General features: G+C 37.4%; 1 protein-coding gene and 1 long non-coding RNA gene across 2 annotated transcripts in view; one reads left to right on the plus strand and one right to left on the minus strand.

Moving 5' to 3' along the window:
* ddb1 (damage-specific DNA binding protein 1) overlaps nucleotides 1–27171 on the plus strand; it is a 126912-nt gene that overhangs the window by 64022 nt on the left and 35719 nt on the right. Inside the window, exons 16-22 of the mRNA XM_030128387.1 lie at nucleotides 268–475; nucleotides 761–856; nucleotides 1283–1394; nucleotides 4777–4900; nucleotides 12281–12445; nucleotides 13684–13778; nucleotides 21556–21726. Of these exons, the coding sequence (XP_029984247.1) occupies nucleotides 268–475; nucleotides 761–856; nucleotides 1283–1394; nucleotides 4777–4900; nucleotides 12281–12445; nucleotides 13684–13778; nucleotides 21556–21726 (971 nt within the window). The remainder of the gene's footprint in view (nucleotides 1–267; nucleotides 476–760; nucleotides 857–1282; nucleotides 1395–4776; nucleotides 4901–12280; nucleotides 12446–13683; nucleotides 13779–21555; nucleotides 21727–27171) is intronic.
* On the minus strand, nucleotides 5701–26741 carry LOC115415192 (uncharacterized). Its single transcript, XR_003934774.1, has 3 exons — nucleotides 26732–26741; nucleotides 17953–17957; nucleotides 5701–5849 (listed from the first exon to the last, which is right to left on the minus strand). It is a non-coding gene; the product is annotated as an uncharacterized LOC115415192 (long non-coding RNA).

The raw sequence follows: 27171 nt of genomic DNA on the forward strand, positions 1-27171 counted from the left end.
CAGACTCTGTCCTCCCCACAGGGATACACAGGGATACTTTGCACTACATGTCTTTTGGAAATTTCTAGTTTAGTAATAGCAAAAATGGAAATTCGGTCCATTATGTTGCTGTCTGCATATGTGTTGGATATTCTGCACACGAGCACAAACCTCTCCAGTTAAAGGCTCTTAAGCACATTCCCAAAGCAGCTTTTTTGACCCAAATAATAACTGGCACACCCACCTTCTCACTGGATTTAAACTAATATTTTCCTCCCCCTCCCTCAGGCGCACTGAGCGAACGCAAGAAGGTGACCCTGGGCACCCAGCCCACCGTCCTGAGGACCTTTAGATCCCTGTCCACGTCCAACGTGTTCGCCTGCTCCGACCGACCCACTGTCATCTATTCCTCCAACCACAAGCTGGTCTTCTCCAACGTCAACCTCAAGGAGGTCAATTACATGTGCCCACTCAACTCAGAGGGCTACCCCGACAGGTCAGCGCCAGCAGCCGAAGGTCTCATTTTATAATATAATCGAGTAAACGGGATGGAAGAGGAATAGGAGGAAATGTTTCTGCTGCTTTTATGATTTTTTTCCCGCTGTGGTTTTTGGTTCGTAAACATGTATCTTTTGTTTTTGATCCTTGGACACACACAGCTGGCTCAGATTTATGCTCTGTGGATTACTCATATGTATCCAAACCTAATTCAAACTAGATTGATTGTTTTATACGAGAGGAGTTGTTTTCCTTTGTTAAAGTTGTGTCTGTTTTTTTGCAGTCTCGCTCTTGCCAACAACAGCACTCTGACTATTGGTACCATCGACGAGATCCAGAAGCTCCACATCCGCACTGTTCCCCTCTACGAGTCTCCAAGGTTAGAGCTCAAATATTGAGTTAGAACCAAACCTCAGATGAACATTTCACACCCATTGTCTGCACAAATATGCCCTATGTTTTTCATATTTGCAGTGACTCTTCCTACATTCTTTTATTTGCTCTGATTTGAATTAATTTCCTACTGTTTTTCCTTATGCATCTACTAAAAAAAAACAACCCTAAATGTTTTTCTCTCGTATTGTGTTCAAGCGTGTAAGAAAAAGCAGTAACTCAGCATTTAAATAAGTTATTAAAAGGTTGAGTGTAGTGTTATCCAGCTGGAACCCAGTGCCGTTTCCCAGGGCTCCGTCTGTGTTGTTCAGCTTTTACCCACTGTTTGCTCTTTTCATGTTTACCAGCTCCTTCCTCTCTCTGTTTCTTTTTCATTCTCTCTCTCTTTCTCTCTGTGTGAACACTCCACCAGGCGGATCTGTTACCAGGAGGTTTCCCAGTGTTTTGGGGTTTTGTCCAGCAGGGTTGAGATCCAGGACGTGAGCGGCACCACGTCTGCTGTTCGCCCAAGTGCAAGCACTCAGGTAACGCCCATCAGTGACGGATGATCAGTCATTCTCACAACCAAATGCTCATCAGTCCAATAGAAACACAGAGCCACTGCAGGAATAATACAGAAAATAAACACAGACTCAGGCACACAAGGGATGTGGAGATCTACTTAATTTATTTAACATATTTTCCAGGTGCTCGTGTGGTGTAGGGATAATAATCACCCGAGGGCTCGTTTGTTTTTTGTAGTTATCTCACTCAGCACGTTGACTAAGAAAATTATTTATAACATGAGACTGGGACACTAGATGTCTCGTCCCATTAGTTGACAAGTGTATCTATCATAATCAAATTGTCTGAGCCGGGTCAGTAGTGTTGTTTGTATATGTCCTTTGTTTTTGGTTTCTTAAACTGTTTTTGCATGTTTTCTGTAAACAGCAGGTTTTAGTTTAGGTATTATTTTTAGACTCAGTGACAGTTTCAGTCTTTTTTATTGAATGTGCAGTATTTGTTGGGGGATTCAAAAAGCTCAGGGCAAGTATTGTGTAATAGAAACTCAACAAAATAAAATGCTATTTTAAAAAATGTATTCACTAAGGACTGAAGAACAAGCATCTGCTAAAACAAATGTGTGAGTCAGTGTTTGTCTTCAAAAATAAAAATAAAGTTGATAGTCCCAAAATAGTCTACTTCTGTATAAAATACATTGAGAAAAATGGAAACTAAAGACATTTTGGCTATAATTTTAGTCCATTCTTGTTGCTTTTGCAAATATACAATTAGAGCTGCCACGACAATTATTTTCATCATTGATTAATTAGTTGGTTGTTTGGTCTAAAACGTGTGGTTACATGAACCATAGTTCTTTAGTCTGATGGAAATAATTTACATCAGTTTTTCAGCTTTACCATTTACATGGAAAATGATCCAATAATATTTGGCTGCTCAAGACATTAAATCCAAATGTAAGTATTTTGACCTGTGCACAAGTCATTTTGATAGTTCTCATGTAAATATAAAAGAAAAAGAAGAGGTTGTTTTGCAGAACTTCATTGTTATGATCAGTAATATACAGTAGATCCAAACACATTTTCCTTTTTTGTATTTTATTTTTTTATTCCAAGCCTTTTCACCACAGAGGCATTCAACAGTCTTTGTTGTTAAAGAACCATCTTCTCCAACAAACCACTTTTATCAGCCATGTGCTGGTTGTTGTTTTTTTTTTCTAATTCTATATTTCTGTCCCCTCTGGAAACTCGTCTAGTGACCTCATGTTATCCCTACATGTTTCACGGAAACAGAGAAGCGATTAGATCAAGTGTGTTCACGGCTGATGTAATCACACGTTGACATCACCACTCTGATCTCATTCTGATTGATACGGTTACATGAGGTGTTTTTTAATCTGATTACGCTGTTATTTTCATTATTCCTGGAGCATCAGGGTCCATGTGAACGTGATCACTATCTGATGGTGTAGAAGAAGAAAAAAATCATAATGTTTCAGATGAATATGAAATCAAATATGTTTGTAAATGACTCAAACTGATTTTCACGTATCAAAGTCTTTTAGTAATTTTCAGTTGTTGACCATTAATCGTTACTCATGAACACTTTATAGGGCACTCAGAAATACTCAAAATTGTACCCCTGGTGTTATTGGAGGACATAACAAGACTTTATTACTTTTGTGAAATATTTCGAAATTTTTTATTGTCATGTAAAAAATCAAGGTCAGTGAAGTTACTGTATTTGGTTCCTTGCCTGTAAGTGGCAAAAAAAAATCTAGGAAGTATATATATATATATATATATATATATATATATATATATAAATACAAGAAAAACATATATTTTAGGACTTTAGACCATTACAATAAGTGCTTAAACAGACACCTGACATACACATTATCACTTTGAACGTAGGTGAGGTGGACCTGGACCACATTTGAACTGAGATTGTTGACTCACTGTCCTCACTGTAACTGTTGTTGTCACTGTCTTGTAATGTGTGCGGAAAAGACCAAAAATAGTCACTTGCCCGATAAAGGGTTAATCCTTGTAGCGGCATACCATACAAGTCATTTTTGCAAAGCCTCATTTTTGTTTTGTTTTTTACTGGCATTGTAGTTTTTGTTTTCATTAGCCTTGGTTTTATAGCTGCCATCAGGGTTTGTATTCTGTTTATTCTATCTCTATTTTTGTACTCTGTAATTGATGCAGTCAACTATAGTGTGTTGCAATAAATTTAATTCCAACCCCAAATTAGGAAAAAAGATGGAGAATTGAAAAAGCATAAAACTAGTAATTAATGTACTTTTATTTTTAATTGGAGAGAGTACGACAACAAGATATTTCAAGCTCTGTTTGGCAGCTTCATTTGTTTTTGTTTTTGTTTTTTTTTTTGTTTTTTTTTGTTTTTCTCATTTTTTCCTCTGTCTCTCTACTTAAAATGCATCTGTTCCTGCCAAACAGACCAATAACTTATTCCAAAAAGACTAGGACTGGGGCATTTTCAGACTAGTAATGAGACAGAAGCTTTGCATAGTGATCTGATGTGAAACAGCAGGTGATTGTAAACCATGATTTGGTACAACAGGCCTAGTCCTCCAGGAGCAGAGCTGGTCCTGGGATCGCAAATTTATTCCACAAATATGTGAGAAAATCATTGAAAGATTGAAAAATGATGAAAAGAAAAGAAGGGATTTGATTTTGGGATATCAGTTTCAGTACCATCTTATATTTTTCTGATTTGACATTATAATTAAATTCATTTTAACACATAATAGTCATCTATAATACAGTCTATTATTGAATAAAAATATAAAAACCCTTCTGCTTGCAGATCTCATGGTAGAGCAACATCCCAAATGCTGTAAATGTTCTCTCTCGGAGACATGTGCAGACTAAGCACTTTTTTGTTTACTGCAGTTAAATTTAGATATTGAGAGAGTTCAAATGATGTTAAAAGTTCATCAAAGATATTTATTTTGTTTAGATTGCTACGAAACACTGTCAGCAAAGAACAGCACCAGTGTTGCCAAGAAAAAAAATAAATAGCAGGGCCAAGTTTTAAAAGGTATTCTTACTTTGAGAGGGAATCAAGAAGTAGTTTCAGCCTGATTTACTGTGTGCATGTGCAGTGACCATTCAGCTCAGCTCCCATCGATTTCTCGAGGGAAGCCACAAGCTTTGTTTTTTTTTGTTTGTTTTTTGATACAGCTCACAGCTTTGTAGAGTCTCTCACACCCGATGATCAGAAATATGTTTACCTGATTTTAATTGCTACACATCCAACACTTCGTATCGTGCCAACTGTGTCGTTTGATTTGGAAACAGAGATTCTGATTGCACTTTCATCAGGCCCGTCTTTGTCTTCTCTTCCTCCCCTGTGAATGAATCTCCATCCTTGTAGGCTCTCTCCAGCAGCGTAAGCTCCAGCAAGCTCTTCCCCAGCAGCACCTCTCCCCATGAGACCTCCTTTGGGGAGGAGGTGGAGGTTCACAGCCTGCTAGTGGTGGATCAGCACACCTTTGAAGGTGAGGCAGCCGCATGTACATTTCCATCTGATTTCACAGAGCTACTGCTTTCATATCAGCTGTCTGATGGTTAAATAATGTGCCCTGGTTGGAGAATAACCACCAGTAGAATCAGGTCAGTGTAAAGAAATCTGCACATCCTGCTTCTGATGTTCATTCTTCAGGCCTTTGGATGGATTAGTTGTATCTGATTTGACAAACACAAAATGTTTGAACTTACTGGCTACATCTTTACCGTTTTCTTTGTTTAAATCAGTCAGAATCAGAATACTTTATGAATCCCATGGGGAAGTTATTGGGTGTTACAGTCACTCCATTCAAATATAATAAACGGTAGCAGGAAAGGCATTATCAATACAACAGAAAAAGAAAAGAAAAATATATATATATGCACCGCTCAAAAAGCACTTTGAGAACACATCAGATCTCCATGGGGGAAAAAAATCATGCTGGATATCTATACTGATATGTACTGGGTAATGTATTAGGAATGAAAGGATGCCACATGGTTTGATGGAAATAAGTTATCAACCTACAAAGGGCTGAATTCAGAGACAACCTGAAAATCAAAGTGAAAAAATGATGTGGCAGGCTGGTCCATTTTACTGAAATGTCAATGCAGCAACACTGAAATGGTTCTCAGTAGTTCGTATGGCCCCCACCTGCTTGTAGCATGCCTGACAACGTCGGGATATCTCCTCCCAGATGTGGACCAGGGCATCACTGAGCTCCTGGACAGTCTGAGGTATAACCTGGCAGTGTCGGATGGACCGAAACATAACGTCCCAGAGGTGTCAGAAGAAACTTTGTTTCCGGCACTGCTTGTGCTGCCGCTTTCCTACTACCAGCATGTTATCTTAGTGGTGAATGTATGTCTCCTGCACCCTCCAACCCACCCACCCTGGTCTTCCGCATTGAGGTCCATTGTGTTACTTACTGCACCGCTCCTCTAGTTATTACACCAAAAAGCATCACTGACACCTGTAGATACAGCTGCCTGTGCCATGACGATCAACTTTCTCAGGATTTTCAGAGAATGTGCAACAATAAATAAGAGTCGTGGATTTCAAGGACTTGTTCATTAACGTTCCTCTACAGAATGCATGGTTTAGTTTTAAGACACGTCATTATTTCGCAGAATAGCGGACATTTTTTTTTTCATCAGTGTCGCATTTTCAATGTAAATCTGTGGAGAGATTCTGAAAGCTTGTCGGACGTAGCAACAGTAACTAAGGGGGCGGGGCCCCACCAATCAGTCTATTGCAAAATTAGTCAAAAAACAGTCAGAAAAGATGAGGAGGGAAAAGAATGTCGATGGCCTCCACCTGTAAAACCATTCCTGTTTTTCGGGTTGTCATTGTTGCCCCTCTAGTGCACCTGTTTTTAATTTCATTAACACCAAAGCAGCTGAAACTCATTAACAACCCTCTGTGCTACTTAACTGACCAGATCAATATGTACTAGACAATATATTATCAATATGATTATTAAAGAAATATACATAAAAAGTGTGCAAAAATATCGTGTGTAATGGAATTACAGTTTGATGGCCACTGGCAGGAATTTCCTGTCGTTCAGTGACATAAACTTCCTGTTTTTGTTTTTATATTTTAAACTTGTCTCTAGTCTTTTCAAAGATGTGCTATAATTTAAATTTTGTTGTTGTTATTACTAAATACTTAAAACACACACAGGCTTGTGCTGCAGGCTTTAAATGTCAATGAATGAATGCACACATGGGGCTTCGTGCATGCCATATCTATGGTGAAGCCAACTGAACGTGACAGCTTTTTACTGCTTTCTACTTTGCAATGCAGATTTCACTGCGTCAAGCCTTCCTTTCAGAAATCACTACTGCGCTACCACACCCGCATACATTAGGGGGTGTCATATGTTAATGATATGTAAATCAGGGACTTTAGCACAGTTTATCCATCGCTAGACTTCACTTCATGAAGTACAAAAAAAAAAAAAAAAAACCTGATAGATGTGAGATGTTCGTCAGTCACATGTGGCAATGTCTTTGTGCAGCAGTGCATGGTCCAAGCACAAACAGACCTGGACACTTAGTTATATATTCTTCTGTGTATGTATCATTATACTGGCATTAAGATTGATTGAAGACACTGAGGGGAACATGGTGCAAAAGTGAAAGTTTAAGACAATAGGGTCTTAAAACTGCCTTTGTGGAAAAATCAATCTTGTAAAACACAAGATAGTGCTGGAATAAACTTGGATATATTTTATAAATGACCCTAAAACTGTACATAACATGTTCAGATGCTTTATAATGTTCCTTTAGTGAAGTTGCTCACAAGCCTGTGATAAATCTGATGTTGAATTATTCTTTAGCAACACTTTTATATACATCCGCTTCATTAATGGTGGACAAATGCAGTTCTTTTCATGGCCTGTGGTTCTCATAAAACATTTTATCAGCACCATTTAAGTAAGGTATGTTTGGGCCATTAAAAATTCAAGGAGGCAGCCGATTGTATACGCCTATACAATTACCCAATGGTGTATCTGTATTAGAATCAGAATATTTGTTCTATATAACACAATTGCAGCTGGAGTTGTGATCTTGATCTCGTGTCAGAAAGTCTGAGGCATAGGGTAAAATTTAGATAAAAATGCTTTTAAGTCTGTGAAACTCCAAATGACATGAGAATGTAGGCTCTTGTGTAGTATAACTTATTAAAGCCTCAGGAGCCGAAATGTCAAAATTGTAGAAGACACCGGTTCCTCCTGCATCTCTTTCCTTTCGGTCCACATCGGAAGAGGTGATTTAAATACCAGTGAACCTGATGCCTTTTCACGCATCTGTGGAAGAGGGAAGACACTTAAACATGACAGAAAAGTCTGAAAACACCGGTGAAGGCCCGTTCATGTTCACTTTACGACCGTAAATAGGTACTTCTGTTTCAAATGGTGTCACATGTCACTGTCTTTATACTGAGATCGTCCATTGCCTTGGAATGAGCATGTGTCAGTCAATCCACCAAAGGGCGCCACTCTTAATTAACATGCTGGACAAATACCACGAAGAAGAGTGAAGTTTTTTGAGAAGAAGAGAGTCAGTAATGGCAAATATGGCGACGACAGAAGAGGTATTACTAATGTGGATACTAATGCTGATATTGAGAAGGGTAGAAGGGTAAATATGTCAGTAGTTCTTCACTAACTCACTCAGTCGCTCTTTGAAAAGTTCCACTATTTTTGGAAATTATTCTCTTCAAATCTCAACTCTGCCTCTGCGGTTCCTGGTGGTATTACTCCGTAGTCTCCATTTGGGGGCACATACTAAAAGTCCTGGGTTTTCATGAACATTTTTTTGTCTTACCTTTACTGGAGATTTATCATGTTAACTTATCACCAAATGTTTCTATTGCGTTGTACGCCAAATATACCTTTTAGCTGTCGATATACAGGCATAATGTTTATTGTTGCTGTTTTCGATTTTTTTTAGCCTTCATGAGTGTGACCACTTCCTGTGCGATTTTTTTTTTTTAAACAATTTTTTGACCATTAACTAAATCAAACATAAAAAATAAAGGCTTCATGTGTCAATATATAGCTACAACATTTTGTTATTCTCATTTACATGGATGTATAACTTGGAATTTGAAATGATAGTAATGTATGTTATACAGTGTACATTATAGCAATTAACATGGTCACCACTTAATATATTTTATTGAAAAATTTAGCATAAAAATAAAGACTTATTAGTAAGACATGTTATGACTGTATATTGACGGCTGAAAGGTATATTTGGCGTACAACATAACAGAAACATTTGTTGGTAAGTTAACCTGATAAATCTCCAGTAAAGGTAAGAGAAAAAACACTCTTGAAAACCCACGACTTTTAGAATGTGCCTTGTTTGGGTTCACATCCGCAAGCTCCTAGAGCAGGGGTGTCAAACTCATTTTAGTTCAGGGGCCACATACAGCCTAATATGATATATAGTGGGCCACACCAGTAAAATAATAGGATAAGAGCTTATAAATAATATCAATTCCAAAGTTTTCTCTATGTTTTTGAGTGAAAAAATTTAAATTCCGTAATGAAAATGTTTACATCTACAAACTGTTCTTGAACATAACATGAACAAATATGAACAACCTGAAAATTTTGAAGAAAAATAAGAGCAATTTTAACAATATTGCACCATAGTTTATCATTTATTTGTAGATGTGCATCACAACTTACAGATCACAGTGGATCTACAAATACAACATTTAGTAACAGGCAGAATATTGGTAAAATTCCACAGACTTCTCTTAAGACATTTCAGGCTGTTCTTATTTGTTCAGGTTATTCACATTTTTTGTAAAAGGCTAGTCTGTAAATATAAACATTTTTGTGTAATTTTAATGAAAAATAGCTTTTTTCATTATTTATAGGTTATTATGATAGTATTTTACTGGTCTTACCTACTTTAGATTGAATTGAACTAAAATGATTTTAACATCCTTGATTGTTAATATCTTCGATGTAATTTTTGCATTTCACAAATTTATCCCACGGGCCAAATTGGATCCTTTGGCGGGCCGGTTTTGGCCCCCGGGCCACATGTTTGACTCCTGTGTCCTAGAGGATGGACAGAAATACAGACGAAATGAACACAGAGGATGGACAGAACTGTGTACGTATGCGTCTTTAACGTAGAGCATGAATGGGCCTTGATAAGTAATCTGTCACAGGTTGCATTTGGAAAGGTCAAACATGGAATGAATGAATTACAATGTATTGATACATAATTTTTTCCAGTGAAGCCAGAATACTATCAAACACTGTGGCTTTAATTGAAAATAAGGTGTTTGCTGTGAATAAGCTTCTAGACAGAGCTATAAACCATCTTCATCTCTACATACTATATAACTGTAACCCTCAAGCCCTGATTATTTCCTGTGATAAAGCAGTTCAGTCTTATTTATATACTACCAAACTGCAATACATATTAACTGCAAAACCACAAAATATAAAAACCTAAGATGATAAACTTAACAAAATTCCCTTTGGGCTGTGTGTCGTGGCTCACCGTGACTCACTGTGTCCAAATTCCATACATGCTTGCCATTATTATTTTTAATTGAACATTGTACTGTTGATTTACCTACTCATTTACCAACACTTTACTACACTACATTCTTCAGCTAATGTGAAATAAACAGCTGCTGTGTCAGATAAAGTCATAATTCATGCATAATTTTCTGCATGTCTTGTTATCATGTGTGATCAATTGCCAACAGGGAACATTTTCCACTTTATTTAATCACCTCAGCTCACTCAGACCAGGTTAACCCTGCGTGCAAAGCATGAATAATGAGTAAAAAAACTGGTCATGAAGGTGAAAGATGTCTTTCCTCACCGGCCGCAGTGAAATTAAGAGTGAAAGGGATAAGTAATGAATCTGTGCAGTTCTATGAGGAGATCTAATTAGGAATTACAGTATTATCAGTGTTGATGCACTACATAGGTGAAAGGTTACCAAAGGATAAAGTCATGCTTCGCATTTTACACAAGCAACGTGGACTCGAGTTAATTGGTTTGAACTTGAAAAGCAGCATTTATCAACATAGACGAACACAAGGAATCAGGTGTTCATACAACTTTTTAACAAATATAGAAGTTAACCCCATTACAGTCAGTAATTTCAGTGGGTGTTTTTTTCCTGTATTTGAGACAATGATATACGTGCAATTAAAAACCTACTCGTCCAACTGTCTGACAGTCTAAAAGTACTCAATTTTATGCTCAAATGACTAATTCAGAAGCTGCTCCTCCTACCGCTCTTGGACAGCAGGTGTCTCAATGTTAAGCACCACGGACATTATTCGAAAACACAACAATTAAGGAGTCAAACCTACCTAATGCACATAGTGCTGTACGAGTATTTAACCAGTAATGCCTAATTGTCATTTTGTTATTAACCCTTTTTCACCCTGTGGCGCCCTCAGTGACAGCTGGTGCTACACAACATTAGCAGAGCAGGACAAGATCATCTATCAGCACAGCAGGAGCAGTTGGAAATTCATCTGCAAGGCCAAACTTTGGATGCATCAATCAGCTGAAATGTGCTTGTGCATTTCATAAGTCCCTCTGATTTTATTGTTTATTGTGCTCTGCCGGCTGGTTCAGTGTTTCACTATTTAGTTCTAATGGAACCTGCCCAGTGTAGCACAGCGCTGTGTCACACAGTGAAAGTTAAAGCCACAGTTCTTGATTGTTGTTTGGTGTCAGTGGGAAAAAAGATTTGGCTCTTGCAGCTTTAAGGATATTCTGCTCTTTTTAATTTTCTCAGTGATAATATACAAAGTTGCTGTCATTAACATGTTGATTTGATACAAAAATAGCTTGTTTGATCTGACTTTGAATGTGTATCTTTACCCCTGTTCTAAATGTATCTCCACCGACCACAAGCTTCTGAATAATGTCCTGGTGTTGATGTGAGACAGGAGGACATTAGGGACATCGATACAACAGAGAATCAAAAGACGCTTATGCTGAATAATGTGAGGCTCTGAGAGGGTTAGTCTGAGTTTTTTGGCCCACCTAAATATAAATTTCCATTTACATGCAGGCTATGTTTAGAATATTTTCACTACATTTTGTCACCGTCCTACAGTCTTTTCCCACTGGGAAGTGAAACCCTGAAGCAGGTTTAGAAGAAGGTGATAGAACAGCCTCGGTTTAACCCACTGGTAAATGAACTAGGGTAGAATCTGACTGAAGGACAGGTGGACTGAACCAGTACTAAAAGTATGAATCGACATCATGAACAGGGTGTGAAGGATCCAAAACATGTTTCAGATAGCAAGTAGCGAGTTGAGCTGTTTTCACCTGTAAAATTCAGATTTTAACTGAGTTGTTGTTTGTTTTATGTGTATTATTACCAGACTTGATGCCTTTCATTACAATTGTGTCATATGATTCTGCATTCAAAAACTTTAATGTTCAGTATTGCGTTAACATGATTGTGAAGTTTCAGATTTGACTGGTAAAATACATTATTTATGGACACCACTTACAAAATGGCAGCTCTGTCAGACTTCTGTGGAAGAGAAAACCAAGGTGGACTGTGAGGTTATTACTCAAAATGTGAGTTTAAAGTCTTCAAAATTAAAGCAGCAGTGATGTTTTGATGCTTTACTTTGGGTTTTAGCTACTGTTAAAGAGGATCATAATCAGGTTAAACTCAGTTTACTGTGTCTTACGATCGGACCACTTGTTTTTCTTGTTTTATCAAAGTAGACAGGTCTTCGGAGTGCTTGGAGTGAACCTTCTAAACTGTATAAAAAGCACAGTCATGCAGCGGTACTAACTTGTGTGCTATTCTCATTTATAATGAGCTCCCTTTGTGTTTTCTTTCAGTTCTCCATGCCCATCAGTTCCTCCCCAGTGAATACGCTCTCAGTATGGTGTCGTGCCGCCTGGGAAAAGACCCATCAGTTTACTTCATTGTCGGGACCGCCATGGTGTACCCAGAGGAGGCGGAGCCGAAACAAGGCCGCATCATCGTCTTCCACTACACTGACGGTCAGCCAGGCTTTTCTCCTCCTTATCTACTCCTGCCTCTTTTATTTCCTTTATCCTTCACATTAGGGATGAGAATCGAGAACTGGTTCTTTTTGAGATCCGGATCCCAGTAGCTAGATTCCTTGGAATCATTTGCCTGCCTGCATAACGACTCTGCTTATCGATTCCACCTTTGTTGCACATGCGCGATGACGTCATGCGTACGCTGCATTGTTTTGGTCAGAACGTAGACAACATGGCGTTGAGGCAGAAACGGTCTAAAAAGACGACACCAGGTCCACTTGTAACACTCGCTTCCATTTCTTCTGAAGGGTGGAATCCCTCCAATCTGCTCAAACATTTGTCCACAGCATGTGATTCATTTACAGGAATGTCACGTATTTGATACACTACTTAGTGACGCTTGTGAATATGGCGGCAGAGTGAACGCTTGGCCCAGTTCTGGTTCCAGTGTGGGCAACAAACGTCGTACCTCCTCAAATACAAGTTTCTGAAGGTAGGGGAAAGGAAATGAGGGGCGCAACAACAGGAGACGAGTCGAACTGGTTTCATGTAGTGGAAATGTGGCAATAGAGGAATTAGTAAAGCGTCTTTAGTTTCACTTTCACTTGTACCCCCCCCCCCCTTCCCAAATGGGCCCAGCGTCATCTGTTCTTATTATTTGTACATACTGTATATATTATATTTTCTGTGCAGAGATGGAATATAAAAGACAGTTAATGCAAACACACCCGTTTGTACTCTTTTATTCCCCCACCCAATGAGAATCGATAAGAGAATCGGATCAATATGCAAAATCGATACTGGAATCAGAATCGTTAAATTCTTAGCGATTCCCATCCCTACTTCACATGCTTTCATTTTCTACTCCTGACTCACTGTCCTATGTTTTTTTTCCCCACTCCCTCCTCCTGCAGACACTTTTTCCTACCATGCTCTTGTTTCCTTTCTCACTTAATCATTTTCTCATCACCTCTTATCAGGCTTTCTTCTGCTCTACACTAGTGATCCTTCTCATTTCCTTTCACACTCTGTCTCTCTGAAGGTGAACGGTTTGCCTTTCTTTTCTCCCTTTTGAGTTTTCCATTCCAGCCTCATCCTTATCTACCTCACCTTTCTTTTTTTTTTTTTTACTTTACATCTCTCTCACAGTTCTTGAGCTGTACATTAATTTACTTGTAAATCACTATGTAATACTTTGAAATCCACCTGAATTGTGAATGTGTTGGCTCCTACAGGTAAACTGCAAACAGTGGCTGAGAAGGAGGTGAAAGGAGCCGTTTATTCAATGGTGGAGTTCAATGGTAAACTGCTGGCCAGCATCAATAGCACGGTAAGTGGCACTTGGTTTGAGTGGAATTTTTAGAACACACACAACAACCACTTTTTTCTGATGGGTTACTAGACAGCAGTGTATTCATGCACCTATTTTTTTTAAAGATAACAGAGGTATAAAAGGCTGATGTGTTTGATTAAAAAAAAGTTATCACTGAATTATTATTGATAATACCACATGTTTAAAAATAATCATTTAACACAGTACTCAAGATCTTGGACACTTTAAAAAATATTTTTATATAAAGCATCTTATCATTGAAAATATATCAAACTCAAAAATAGTGAACACAGTTGTACAAGTAGGAAAAATGAATATTTAACAAAAACTTCATGATTTAGTAAATGTATTATCACAATATTAATAACAAATGTAAGCATTATTTATAAAAATCTGGTCATAAAGTACACATGATTATAGTATAGGACCACATCTTATCTCAAGCCTGGCACATACTGGAGCACTGGTGTCAAACATACAGTCCATGAGCCAAAACCGGCTCACAAAAGTGTCCAATCTGGCCCGCAGAATGAAACTGTGAAATGCTAAAATTACACTGAAGATATTGTATTCAATTCAACTTTATTTATAAAACACATTTTATGCACAAGGCAGACTCAATGTGTTTTACAACAGGTATGTAATTTGGTTATAGTAAAAAACAATCATAAAAAGGTTTTTTTAAAAATGGTTACTGATGTGGCAAGTCTGCTAACTGTATCAGACAGGATGTTCCATTCTTGTGGGGCATATACACTAAAAGCTGCTTCCCCTTACTTGGATCTGGTGTGAGGGATGAGTAAGTTGCCACTGCCTGTTGACCGCAGTGTTCTTGCTGGGGTGTAAATGATGAGCGTATCTGCGATGTACTGAGGTGCAAGGCCATGTGGTGCTTTGAAACCAGGAGCAGGATTTTGAAATGGATTCTTGTTGTAACGGTTATCCAATGCAGAGATTTAAGAAAGGGTGTGATGTGTAGATATTTCTTGTTTATTAACAGTCAAGGATGTCGAACTCATTTTCGTTCAGGTTTTACCTACAGACCAATATGATCGCCGCAGGTCGGATCAGTAAAGTAAGAGCATAAAAACCTATAAATAATGACAACTCCAAATGTCTGTATTCTTGTAAAAGTAAAATTGCATAATGAAAATGTTTACTTTTACAAAATATCCTTTTGCAAAAAATGCGAAAAACTTGAATATCCATGAACAACCTGAAAAATAAGTACAATTTTAACAATGTTCTGCCTGTTACTAAATGTTTTGTGCAACTGTAAATCCGCTGTAAGCCGAGTTATATTGCACATGTGTAAATGATAAAATGAAGTATAATATTTTTCGTAAGATATTTCACGTTCATATTTGTTCAGGTTATTTGCATTTTTTTGTGAAAGGATAGTTCGAAATTATAAACATGTTCATAATGTAATTTTACTTTCTTGCACTAAAACAAAGATACATTTGGAATTGTCATTATTTATAGGTTTTTACCCCTCAGCCAACTCTGGCCAGAGTGGCATTATAATCATTTTGTCGTCCGTCTGTCTGTCTGTCTGTCCATTCTGGCAGAGGGGTATTAGTGCACACTGCGCAGCACATTATGTTTATGCTATTATTTTACTTTTCTGGCATGCCTGAGATCAAATTGGACTGCATGTGGGCCTTGAACTAAAATAAGTTTGACATCCCTACACTAGAGAGTTTTACTTCTAATCATTTTTGAGCATGCCTTAAAATAATCTTCACAAATAATGACATGTCTTATCTAGAATGTTATTTGACAGTAATTTAGGTCATAAGTGACAGCTTTGGAATCACTTAACAGTAGCTTTCTATTTGTGAAATATAATAAATGTATGATTGTTAACAGAAAGTGTACAGCTTAAAAATTGGAATGCTTGATTGTTTTTAGTGTCACTGGGTGTAGAACTCCACATGTACCTCTGCATATTGTCATTCAGGGGGTCTAAGTGGCCATGAGACTTGTCCGTCTACTCCTGACTTTTGTTGAGGCTGATGTAAAGGCTGGTTCTATTGTGGCAGCAGATGTTGCTAAATTATTCCGTCCTTTTACCAAGGGATGCTGCCAAACCAAATTGCAGGTCTGCACCACCCACTGTTCCCAAGGGCAGTTTGCAGACAAACCCAGAATACTTAGCTCTGACTTCCAACTTTGAAACCCAGAATTTCAGGTTTGAACTGCTCAGTACTCCATTTGCAGTTGATGAGGAAAACGTACCAATCAGCCTCCTAATAGAGCTGATAGACCTCCAACGTGGTGACACTAGAACCAAGTATGACTGTGGGCAGTGCACAGTTTCCACAGTTCATCCCAGACATAATGCCCTGGCTGCTGTAGAAATGTTGTCTATGTTTCATACACACACCTATGTCCTTTGAAGAACAAAACCACATAGCCTGTATGAGTCGTCTTTCACTCAGTCCTGAGGATTTCCTCATCTCAGAGCCTGAACCCAAACACTGATGAATGTTTGTGCCACGTTTTATTGTTTTGTATTGTTTTCTTAAAATTGCACTTATTTTTCATGAGATAAATAAGGTTAATCATAATGTACAGGGTGGGGAAGCAAAATTTACAATGAACATTTAGTTGTTTTTTCTCAGCAGGCACTACGTCAATTGTTTTAAAACCAAACATATACTGATGTCATAATCATACCTCACACTATTATCCATACCTTTTCAGAAACTTTTGCCCATATGAGTAATCAGGAAAGCAAACGTCAAAGAGTGTGATTTGCTGAATGCGCTCGTCACACCAAAGGAGATTTCAAAAATAGTTGGAGTGTCCATAAAGACTGTTTATAATGGAAAGAAGAGAATGACTATGAGCAAAACTATTACCAGAAAGTCTGGAAGATACTATTAAAGAAGAATGGGAGAAGTTGTCACCCCAATATTTGAGGAACACTTGCACAAGTTTCAGGAAGCGTGTGAAGGCAGTTATTGAGAAAGAAGGAGGACACATAGAATAAAAACATTTTCTATTATGTCAATTTTCTTGTGGCAAATAAATTCTCATGACTTTCAATAAACTAATTGGTCATACACTGTCTTTCAATCCCTGCCTCAAAATATTGTAAATTTTGCTTCCCCACCCTGTACATTTAGATAGTGCATTAAATGTCAACATTCTTCTCACATGTTAACTAGAGAAAAATTTGTAGGTGTTATTCAGAGGATTTTATACTATTGTTCTATTGGTCTAGCCCACTGCTGATCAAATTGGGCTGTATGTGGCCGCTGACTTCATGCTTCAATAGGAGCATTAGGTTAAATTGTATTGATTTCTGTTGTTACAACTGTTAGATTTGAAGTCAGATGGATACCATACCTCAACTTTTGAAGCTGAGGTTTCTTTTTCTCTTTGATTGGTTAATAAGCATTTTATGTGTTCAGAGGGAAAAGAGCCTCTCGAGTCAAAACTGAATCCAGGTTTTAATGGATTTATTCTATAGGGGAGGCTCTGGGAAATCACTGACATACGGTGTGAACTAAATGCCTAACCCCCCACCGGCCTGTAATACCACACTGAGCCACAGATGGATTAAAGGGATTAAAAGCATGAAAGAGCATATCTAAAGATACTGAGAATAAAATAGTCATGAGTTACAGTTTCAAAAACTTATTCCACAGTATAGAAAGCTTTGTCTTACCAATTTCTATTAACTTTGCATCTAATAGAACCTCTAAACATCTCATCTAGTTTTAAGTAACCTGATTACTCTTGTTAATATCAGATAAATCAGTCTGAAATCCATACTAAACCATGGTTTTTGGTGTTTTGTTTTGTTTTTTTTTGTCTGTTTTGACATGCAGCAGTATTGTGCAGTTATCAAAGTCTAATCTGTCACAGAAGCATCTCCATGTCCCCATGTGACAGCAGCTTCAGTGGAAAATTAAAGACTGTGACAGGATGTGACATTAGTGTCTTGTGAAACACCTTTTTAAATTACTTTTTTAATAATTTCATCAAGTTGACACAGCTCACTTGTGTCTGGCTGTCTTCCTTCTTGACTTTTTCTCAGCTCAGAGCAGTTTACTTCACTATCCTCCATCACTGCCACTCTTTAACATATGATATTTCTGTCAGAGCCCTGTTATCAGGCTGGTTAAATGTTAAAGGCTGACCCACAAGTTTTATCAACCAAACCTTTTATCTTCCCTCACCTTGGCTGAAAGGCATCTTGTAATATTAGATCTTTTAACTGGCCTGCATTGCTTTCAATGCTGATTTAGTCTGAATTAAATGTTTTCGTATTTGTTTTTATGTATGAGTATGCAGTTTAAGGTTACACACACTCTGGGTTTCCAAGGGACCCAAACTTCCAAAAATATATTAGAAATTGCTGCAACGTCAACATTGTCACTGATTCATCCATCATCAAAATAACACAGAGTGAATATACACTATATGGGCAGAAGTATTGGGACACGTTGAATTTGGGTGTCTCTTATCTAACAGCTATAAAACACTACTGTTAAATGTCATAATATAGTTTTATAATGTGATAAATGTCATTGCATTGCATTGGTAAGTTTTGTTAAAACTGTTATATTTGCTTCCAGAATGCCTCTGAGATGGTTATTTCTCTCAACATTGATTTTTTTTTTTTTTTTAATTCATGACTCTGAGTTTAAATGTTCAACCTCTAAATTTTTTAAAATATTTGTAAATAATAATTTTATACCACAACTAACCATCTACTTTCTTCACATCTCAATTTGGAAGAAAAATCTTGCGTTAAACTTCAAGAAAAAAATTATGTTTATAAACTATAGGGACACAAATATGGGGACACATCATGGATGCAGCTCCTAAAATGTCCTGTTCATGCTGATTTGAGCTATAAACATGTCTCTGAGTCTGGGATTGAGTGTCAATTAAATCTAGTGAGATATTACTGCAATTAATGCTGATAAGAAACAAGTTGACAACTCACTAATCAGCATTTTACAGACAAAAACACAAACCCGGCTGACTCACTGTTCAGCTGTCAAAACACTGTCTGCTGAAAGCCTCTTCTTTGTACTGAAAAAAGTTATTCATGTTTTCTTTTTTTTTTGTTGTTGTTTTTTCTGTCCAATTACTTTCGCTACTGAGCACTGCCACATGTAACACACACTCCTCTGTATTATAAATGGCTGTGGTGAGGCCATAATTTGCAAACATTTCATTATAAGCTTGGATATTTTTATTTCAATATCTCAAAGCCTTACCTCAGACATCCACAGCATATGAGCTGAACAGAAAATGATCATCATAGTATTAAGCATTTTACTCGGTATAAACAAGTTGGCGATACATTTTAGTTTAGACACAGATTTACAGTGATGATATGAAGTCTTACTGGTTTACTTGTATAATGTAGATACTATGGGATGTTTAAATTAACATTTACGGTACCTAGTGGTTTTAGAGAATATACTTAGAAAATACCTGCAGCAGTCTTTGTTTCATTTAGACACATGAAACACATTTCTATTTTGTAGCAGCTAGTGATTCCATCTTTCATTTTGACACTAAATAAAATTAAAACACAAGGTTAACCATCAGCATTTTGTGTGTAGAGGAACAAGTTTGGGTATTATATGTTATTCTGATATCAGTTTTTTAATTGGTTTCTCTGCTGTGCAATCAATAAGACATAAAAACAGAGGGAACGCAAGCAAAGAAGTGAGAAAGGTGCTGTTGAAGTTAATTATTTAACGACTTTTAGCAAAATGATTAAATTCCTCCTGTGTGGTTGCCATGCAGAAGTGACCACATTTGGATAAAACGGGCAGAACTACGGGAGCCTGAGGGGTCAGAGGTCAGCTAATTCAAAGTCCTAGCTTACTGACATTGTAAAAACTGTAAATGTCAGTTTAGAGTCTGGTTAGTGGATCCTTTTTACCGTAACTACAGGTGAGCAGTCTGTTAGGGGAAAATGTATTTTATTTAAAAAGAAAATGAAGTGGCTATTGACACAGTACTGTGGCACGAAATATATGTTTGTCTATTACCACAGAGCCAACCAGGGCCCTCAGGGGGGCACGGCGCCGGTAGGTTAATCCGACATTGATATAAATCGGCCACTGGGACAATGTTCAGAGTACAGAATTCCACAGGACCACAAAACTCAACTGACACAGAACTGAGAAGTCACACTACAGACTACCGCGTCAAACAAGTAGCTCCGCCCACCATTTCCAGCCTCCAGAACAAAAAACACCATAAAGCAACATATAGAGTATTAAGAACAATAATTCCTATTCTATACTATATACTATCACTAATTTATTGTTTCTTCCATCAATTGCCACAGTACTGTGGTAGCAAAATACACAAAAGAATGCACTGAAGTATATGTCATATATCAACACAGTACTGTGGCAACAAGAGGCTAATGAGTAAAAAAAAAAAAAAAAAAAAACATGAGGCGAATGAGTTCATGTAACAGTATCCCAGATTGGCTCTAGTACAAATGCTGACATTTGATTGGTTTGTGGCAATAGACAAACTGATGTTTTGTGCTACAGTATTGTGACAGTAGCCATTACCAAAAGAAAAACCCACCAGTGGTCGTAACATCAGGGGGATTTCAACTTGATAATACTTCTACATGGGACGTCTTTTAGAGCTGAGGTCCTTTACCCCTTGATATGAATATCTGAATTATGAAACCTGCCCCTGTAGTAATTCTGAGTCAGAGGAAATGGGTATTTGTTTTGGTTAAAACCACATATAACCTATGTAATGTGACAGGTATATCTATAGAATATCTATGTTCACCGTTATTTACCACTGCAAAGAGCTGAAGGTATATAAACCCTGTTAACCCAAAGTAAATTCACTCTTAGACCTACAGACAGTGGATAAATTAAAGATTCATTTCTAATAATAATCCTCTTATACTGATTTGTTTAAGTGAAATTAACATTTTATTATTCTGGAAACTACTGAAAATGCTTATTCCAAATTCCAAATAAATATTGTTTTGTCACTGGCTTTTATTGGCAGAAAATAACAACTGGTCAAAACAACAAACATCCTTGAGACCTTGACAAGTTGTCATGCATTTTTAAAGCACAGAATATCAATATTTTAACTAAGGAGGGTTAAGATGAGTTCAGAAATGAGTATTTTGTGGACTAAAGCTGATTTTAACAGCATGTTCTTGCTTTATGCCACTACTGGAGTAAAATTTTTAGCAGTTTGACTTGCAGCGCCTTGCTCTTGATCAGGTTTTGTAGATTTTCAGGTCTGGATATTTAGAATGGTACTAAAATCAAGCAGCTAAATGACAGATGATGTCAAGAAGGCCACAGAATTAAGACAAATACAGAATTTAATGGATAGAAAAATAAATGAGTTGCATGAAGGACAAGTGTAAACTGTGAAAGCTGCATTAAGTGCTACAGTAAACAAATGCATTGTCTAAAAGCAGATTAGTATTAAACGCACAGATTAGTTATCGCTCTTCTTGTTATCTTGTTATCTGCTTCAAAGGCACTCTGACACTCAGTTAAAAGCAAAACAGCTCAGATGTCATCTCAGAACCACTTTTAAGAGTTAAAACGTGTTGTTGGGGTATAATTATCCATACACTGTTGATGCCACTTTACTGTTGACATAAAGTGGCAGCTGACAGTTATCAGCGTTTCACCCTCACATCTAAAGTGATCTTCATCAAATGCTGCTGGCGTTAAGTGCTGATCATTAAACAGTTTGGATGACAACAAACCCCACTGCTTTGTCTTTGTTGCAGGTTCGTTTATATGAGTGGACCGCTGAAAAGGAGCTGAGGACGGAGTGCAACCACTACAACAATATAATGGCCCTTTATCTGAAGACCAAAGGAGACTTCATCCTGGTGGGAGACCTGATGAGGTCGGTCCTGCTGCTGGCCTATAAACCCATGGAGGGCAACTTTGAAGAGGTGAGCACAGGAGGCTTCAGAGAAAATTACAACAAAACAACAGCTGAAGTAGAGTGGTGGTTTTCGAGAAAACCACAGTTAGAACCTGAAGGACAGGACAAGTTGGGTTGAAGGTGATTCCTCTACCGTGTTAGAGTAGAAAAAGACAAGTATTCTATCTATGAGAACAACTCTGGCAAATTTAGACTGACAATATTCTATGAGATTATTTTATAGATGTGTAAGGAAAACTCTGAGGTTATATTAGTAAAATTACAAGAAGAAAGACCAAATATTCCATTGAATTATAGTGGCAAATTTACACAAGATGACAAATTAAGAAGAAAAACTCATATTGTTTGAGATTAGATTCTATAATCTCTTCATATTTTGTAATCTTTTTATTATCATCTTCTCTTTTTTCATTTTCCATTCATTAATCTTTATTCTACATTCTACAATCTTGTCACTGGAACATGGAAAATTATGAAGTCAGATAAACTGTATAAAGAACATGTAAATGCAGCTATTGAATGGATGATTCACTGAAGACTAGGGTCTGTATCCTGGATGAAGTGTTCACATTTTTCGACGGTTTGGAGTTGCACTTGAATTAAGTGTAGTCAAATAAACTACTGACTGTTTTCTTGAGGATACATTTTGAAGGATAGAAGTTCTTCGCAGGATGACCGACGAGGTAAAACAACCAAAGAGAGAAGCTAAAAACAAATGAAAAGTGGACAAGTTTGAGGATGACAAAGCTAATAATATTTTACTGGCTGTTAATAGACACAGTGACATGAGTTAAAGCTATATAACAACGTCGCCCTCATCCAACCTCATGACGGTATTTCTGATTCTGAAGTGGCAGCTGCAGTAAACTTACAGTAGTGGCTGCTGCGACACCTGTTGTTTAGGTGTAGAATAGAGATATTGGTTTTGGGTTCAAATAGATTCACTCACTACTAGGGCTGTGTATTGGCAAGAATCTGGCGATACGATACAAATCACAATACTAGGATCACAATACGACATATCACGATATGTCATGATACTGTTAAAAAGGCAATTTTTTGTTTCTTTTTTTTAAATGATTATTTCCTTGAAGAATTGAATTACACCAGAAATCTGCACAAATACGAAACACATTTTTATTTGATCAGAACAGGATCTAATGCGATATCACAAAATGTTCTTGTGTTCAAACTGAAATTCTGTTTTACAGACATTACAGTTTAACATCCTGTTCAAATGTTCATATTCTATTAGTTCAGAACTAACATCAGAACATTATTTTTGTTCCAACAAAAGAACCAACATCTGCCTCTCAGACAGTAAAAAGTCCTTTTAGGATGCTTCAAATAACCAGTATTTAACCCTTTCATACATAAATTATGAGAATCTTAGTCGAGATTTTTTTCCTTTGTGTTTTTATTCTTCTTTAGGCATGAAAAAACAATGCGATTGAAATTGTTTTATGAACCTATTTTTCCTGGAATTAAAAAAATGTCCACTCAGCTGGACACCATGTGTTTAATTTTTGAAGCAAAGAAACGCATTTAAAACCCATCATCAGAAAGTGATATACTGTGTGAAAACTATGAAAACATTTTTTTTATTCAGCTAATCTGATGTTTTCTCACATTTTAACATACTCTAATAATAGTTATTACTCTCTTCATGGAGATATAATATGCAAAAAAAAACTTTTTGATTAAGAAAACTGTTAATTATTGTCTAATAACAATTAGCAATTGATTTAAAACATATTACTACAGATCAGGTTTATCAAGAACAGCAAAGTTACAGTAATGGTATGAATTACAGTGTAAGGGATGATGCATGTGTGTCTGGAGTGACCAGTATGCATGAAAGGGTTAATAAAACAGTGTTAAATAATAATAGATAAAATATAAACAAAAAAGAGAACTGAACCTCCGCCATGTCTGCATTTCAATAAATATCTAAAAATATCGATACAGTACTTTTTAATATCGCTACAGTATCGTGAAATGAAATATTGCGATATATTGCAGAACCAATATCTTCTAATACCCCTACTCACCACATGAACTATTCTGGGAGAAAGTCCTGAAGGAAAACACCTCCCATATGCACCTCATCACTCTGCACACACCAAACACCACCAGTAAATGGCTCAAGTGCCTTTTAATCTAAATCGGCCCTAACACTGTGTCCTACTGACGAGAGGAAGAGGTGGAGACTGTGCACGAGGTTAAAGGGACAAGTGCGTGCCAGTGTTTTAAAAACAGCGAGAAGTTACTTATTGAAGTTTGTTCTGCTGATTTGGCTCATTTACCTGCACAGTCAGCACTCGCTGCAGCAGAAGCTGATGTGACACAGCTTATGGATGCAGCTGAGGTATTTACCCTGATTACTGTCATCTGTTTGAAATCCCAGTCAGTAAAATCTCAACTCACACATATGATACAGATACAGCCTAGATCGGAAGTTTACATTCACCCTGGCAAAATGCATTCAAACTTTTTCATAATCCACTCCCTCTGTTCACCCATCTACTTTATTTGGGTGATGTGAAATTTGATGGTAATAATACAATCACACTGTGAGAGGGTCAAAAGTTTATGGGCACTTTTTGAATATTTGATAGCGTCGCCTTTAAATTATGTAAGTCAAATCAAATGCCCTCCACAGGCTTTGCACAGCGCTCTGCAGGGTTTCTGGCCCACTCCTCCTGCAGAGCTCCCACAACTGAGTCCAGTTTGTGGCCTTATCCTTGTACAAAAGTGCTTTTCACATCATCCCATTAATGTTCTTTGGTATAAGGTCAGGGCTTTGTGGTTCACTGCTCCTAAACCTTCACCCCTTTGACCCTAAGCCAACTGTTTTTACCATCGTATCATTGCTAAAATCAGGATTCTTGTCTTGCACTGAGATTCATTTGTGTCTGAGCTGCAGGTTGGTCATCTTCAGGTGACGTTGAAAAATATCTTGTGTTTCTTCTCACTTCACCACATGATGCTCCACGTCTGTGCTTCAGAGTTGGGATGTTCTTTATATTTGAAGGCTCACACTTCTCCTTCTTCTGTGTATGTTTGTGTGTTAGTGTTTGTACTGATGAACATAAGGAAGTCAAACAGGATGGAACCTAGAGTTGGTTCATTTTCCACATCCTGTCCAGTTTAGGAGCTTAAACTGTTGTGGTTTATGTCAACTGAAGTCACCTTTAACTGACAGGTGCATAATGTGTTGATAGTCTTACAGCGATAAATCCAACTCGATTTGCATTAGTAATGCACAACAGGACTCAAGATGAACATAGTTTGAAGTCATGTTTCTTATTACTAGTGAACATTATATTATGTTTGTTTAGAGATGGAGCAGGTGGGTTATGGTTAGGGTATTTCAGGTTCGATACCTGGTTCGACTAGGGCTTCCAGGTCCTTTGGTGTCCTTGTGTCTATACTTGGCTGCACGATTAATCGATTTTAAATCGAAATCAGATTTTTTTAATTAGGACTATTTTTAAAAAAGGGAATCGTCAAATCGATTTCATCTTTCTCATGCCTCCGGGCTGTACGTCTCCAGGCTAACGCAGGCTCTTCCTCCTATCTGTGACAGCGGTCTTTCACAGAAGTCTGTGTAATGACCACAGACGTTAAAAGTGTTAATGAAACCGCAGTAGTGATACCAATGTAAGCCGTGGCTTCACGCACGGATCCCGCAATTGACATAAAGCTGCATGGGGATCACTCATCTTCCATTGTCCCGGATCCGTACCGTACTGTCTTCTTTTGATCCCGGTCTGGGTTGCGGGTCATCAGCCTCAGCAGAGGAGCCCAGACGTGCCTCTGCCCACACACATCCACCAGCTCCGGGGATATAATCCCTCCAGCATGTCCTGGGTCAGTCTGTTCCACGCACGGATCCCCCAGTTTAAATAGAACCGCATGGGGATCACTCATATTACGTGGTCCACACACACACACACACACACGACTGATACCTGTCACTGACTTACATTGGTATCACCTCTGGGCCCAGATACCCTAAAAAGGGAAAAAAAAAAAAAAAAAAAAACTTTTTTTTTTATAATTAATTTAGTTCTTTTACTTGCTAAATTTTTCATTCACAAATGTAAGTTCTGTAACACAAAACCAAATATTATTTATTTTTTGAAAGATGTTGAACTTTATTTAAAGCTGTTTGATAAATCTGGAAACAAAAAGGCTATAAAACCATCAGTATTTACTCTGATTTGGAAATTGTATTGTAGTGCATTCCCCCTGGCAAACTTATGTTATTTTCTTCTAGTATACATTGCACTCTATGTAATTCAAAAAAGATGTAATGAAGAAAAAAAAACTTCTGTGTGTTGATCACACGATACCATCACAGATTTGAGGTAGGGAGCAGTGCCTTGCAGTGTGGGCTGCTCACAAAAACGACATGCTGACTTCTGTTGTCTTTTGTAGTTTTACCCCAAAAATTTAAATCGAAAATCGAGTTTTTCAAGAAAAAAATCGGGATTTTATTTTTTGCCAAAATCGTGCAGCCCTACTTGGTTTGGTTAAAATTAGAGGCTGAATTTCCCTTCAGGGATGTTAAAAGTGAGGTTTACTTTTCCAAATGCCTGACAGACTGTAGAATTTACTGTAGACATGGCAGAATTGGAGCAGTCTGAAAGAAACCTAAAACTACACCAATCCAGCCATGTTTTGGATTTGAAGCTGGTGAAAGAGCTTTGAATTTATCCACTGATTATGTCGCCCGTTTCTGAACTCTGACATTCTCTTAGGAGCATCCATCAACCTTTAGAGGCCCAAAGGTCAACTTTGGTCCAGTGTTGGAATGTTTTATATCAGCCCAGAGTCACTCATAATACAATACAATCACAATAACTATGCCCAAATAACAATGGTATCAGTAATTCTGTGATACGTGATATATAGCAGGAAAAGTACCTTTGATATTATTCCAACAAGCTGTAAATAAAATAAATAAAAGCTGGATTTTTTTTTTTTTTTCAAACCTTTATTTCAACCTTTTTTTCAAACCTTTATTTCAAACCTTTATATTAGGGCAAGACATTAAGTTTGTTATATATAATGTCAAACTTGTCTTTTCTAAGTAGTTGGCCCAACTGAGGGAATTTATTGTGATATGAAATGTTGAGCATTGTATATTTTCAGCCTGAGGCGCCGTTTCCAGTATCGGCTTCATAAAACTCTAAAGACAAAAATCATGGTTTTCATTTTCATCTAGTGTTGCAGGATTTAAGACGTGAGTGGTTGCTTAAAGAAAAAACAAAAAAAAACACATTATTTATCGCTAGACACTAGGCATTATTTGTGACACTTATTTCTGAACATGTTTCTTTTTTCTTTCTCATAAGCATTATAGCTGTACCTTCCAGACTTTAGATGAGCACAGACTTCAAATTGATTTCAAATGAAAGATGAAGCGATTTGAGGCAGAGTCACG

The sequence above is a fragment of the Sphaeramia orbicularis genome, chromosome 3, assembly GCF_902148855.1.
Source record: "Sphaeramia orbicularis chromosome 3, fSphaOr1.1, whole genome shotgun sequence".
In the NCBI taxonomy this organism is placed as follows: domain Eukaryota; kingdom Metazoa; phylum Chordata; class Actinopteri; order Kurtiformes; family Apogonidae; genus Sphaeramia; species Sphaeramia orbicularis.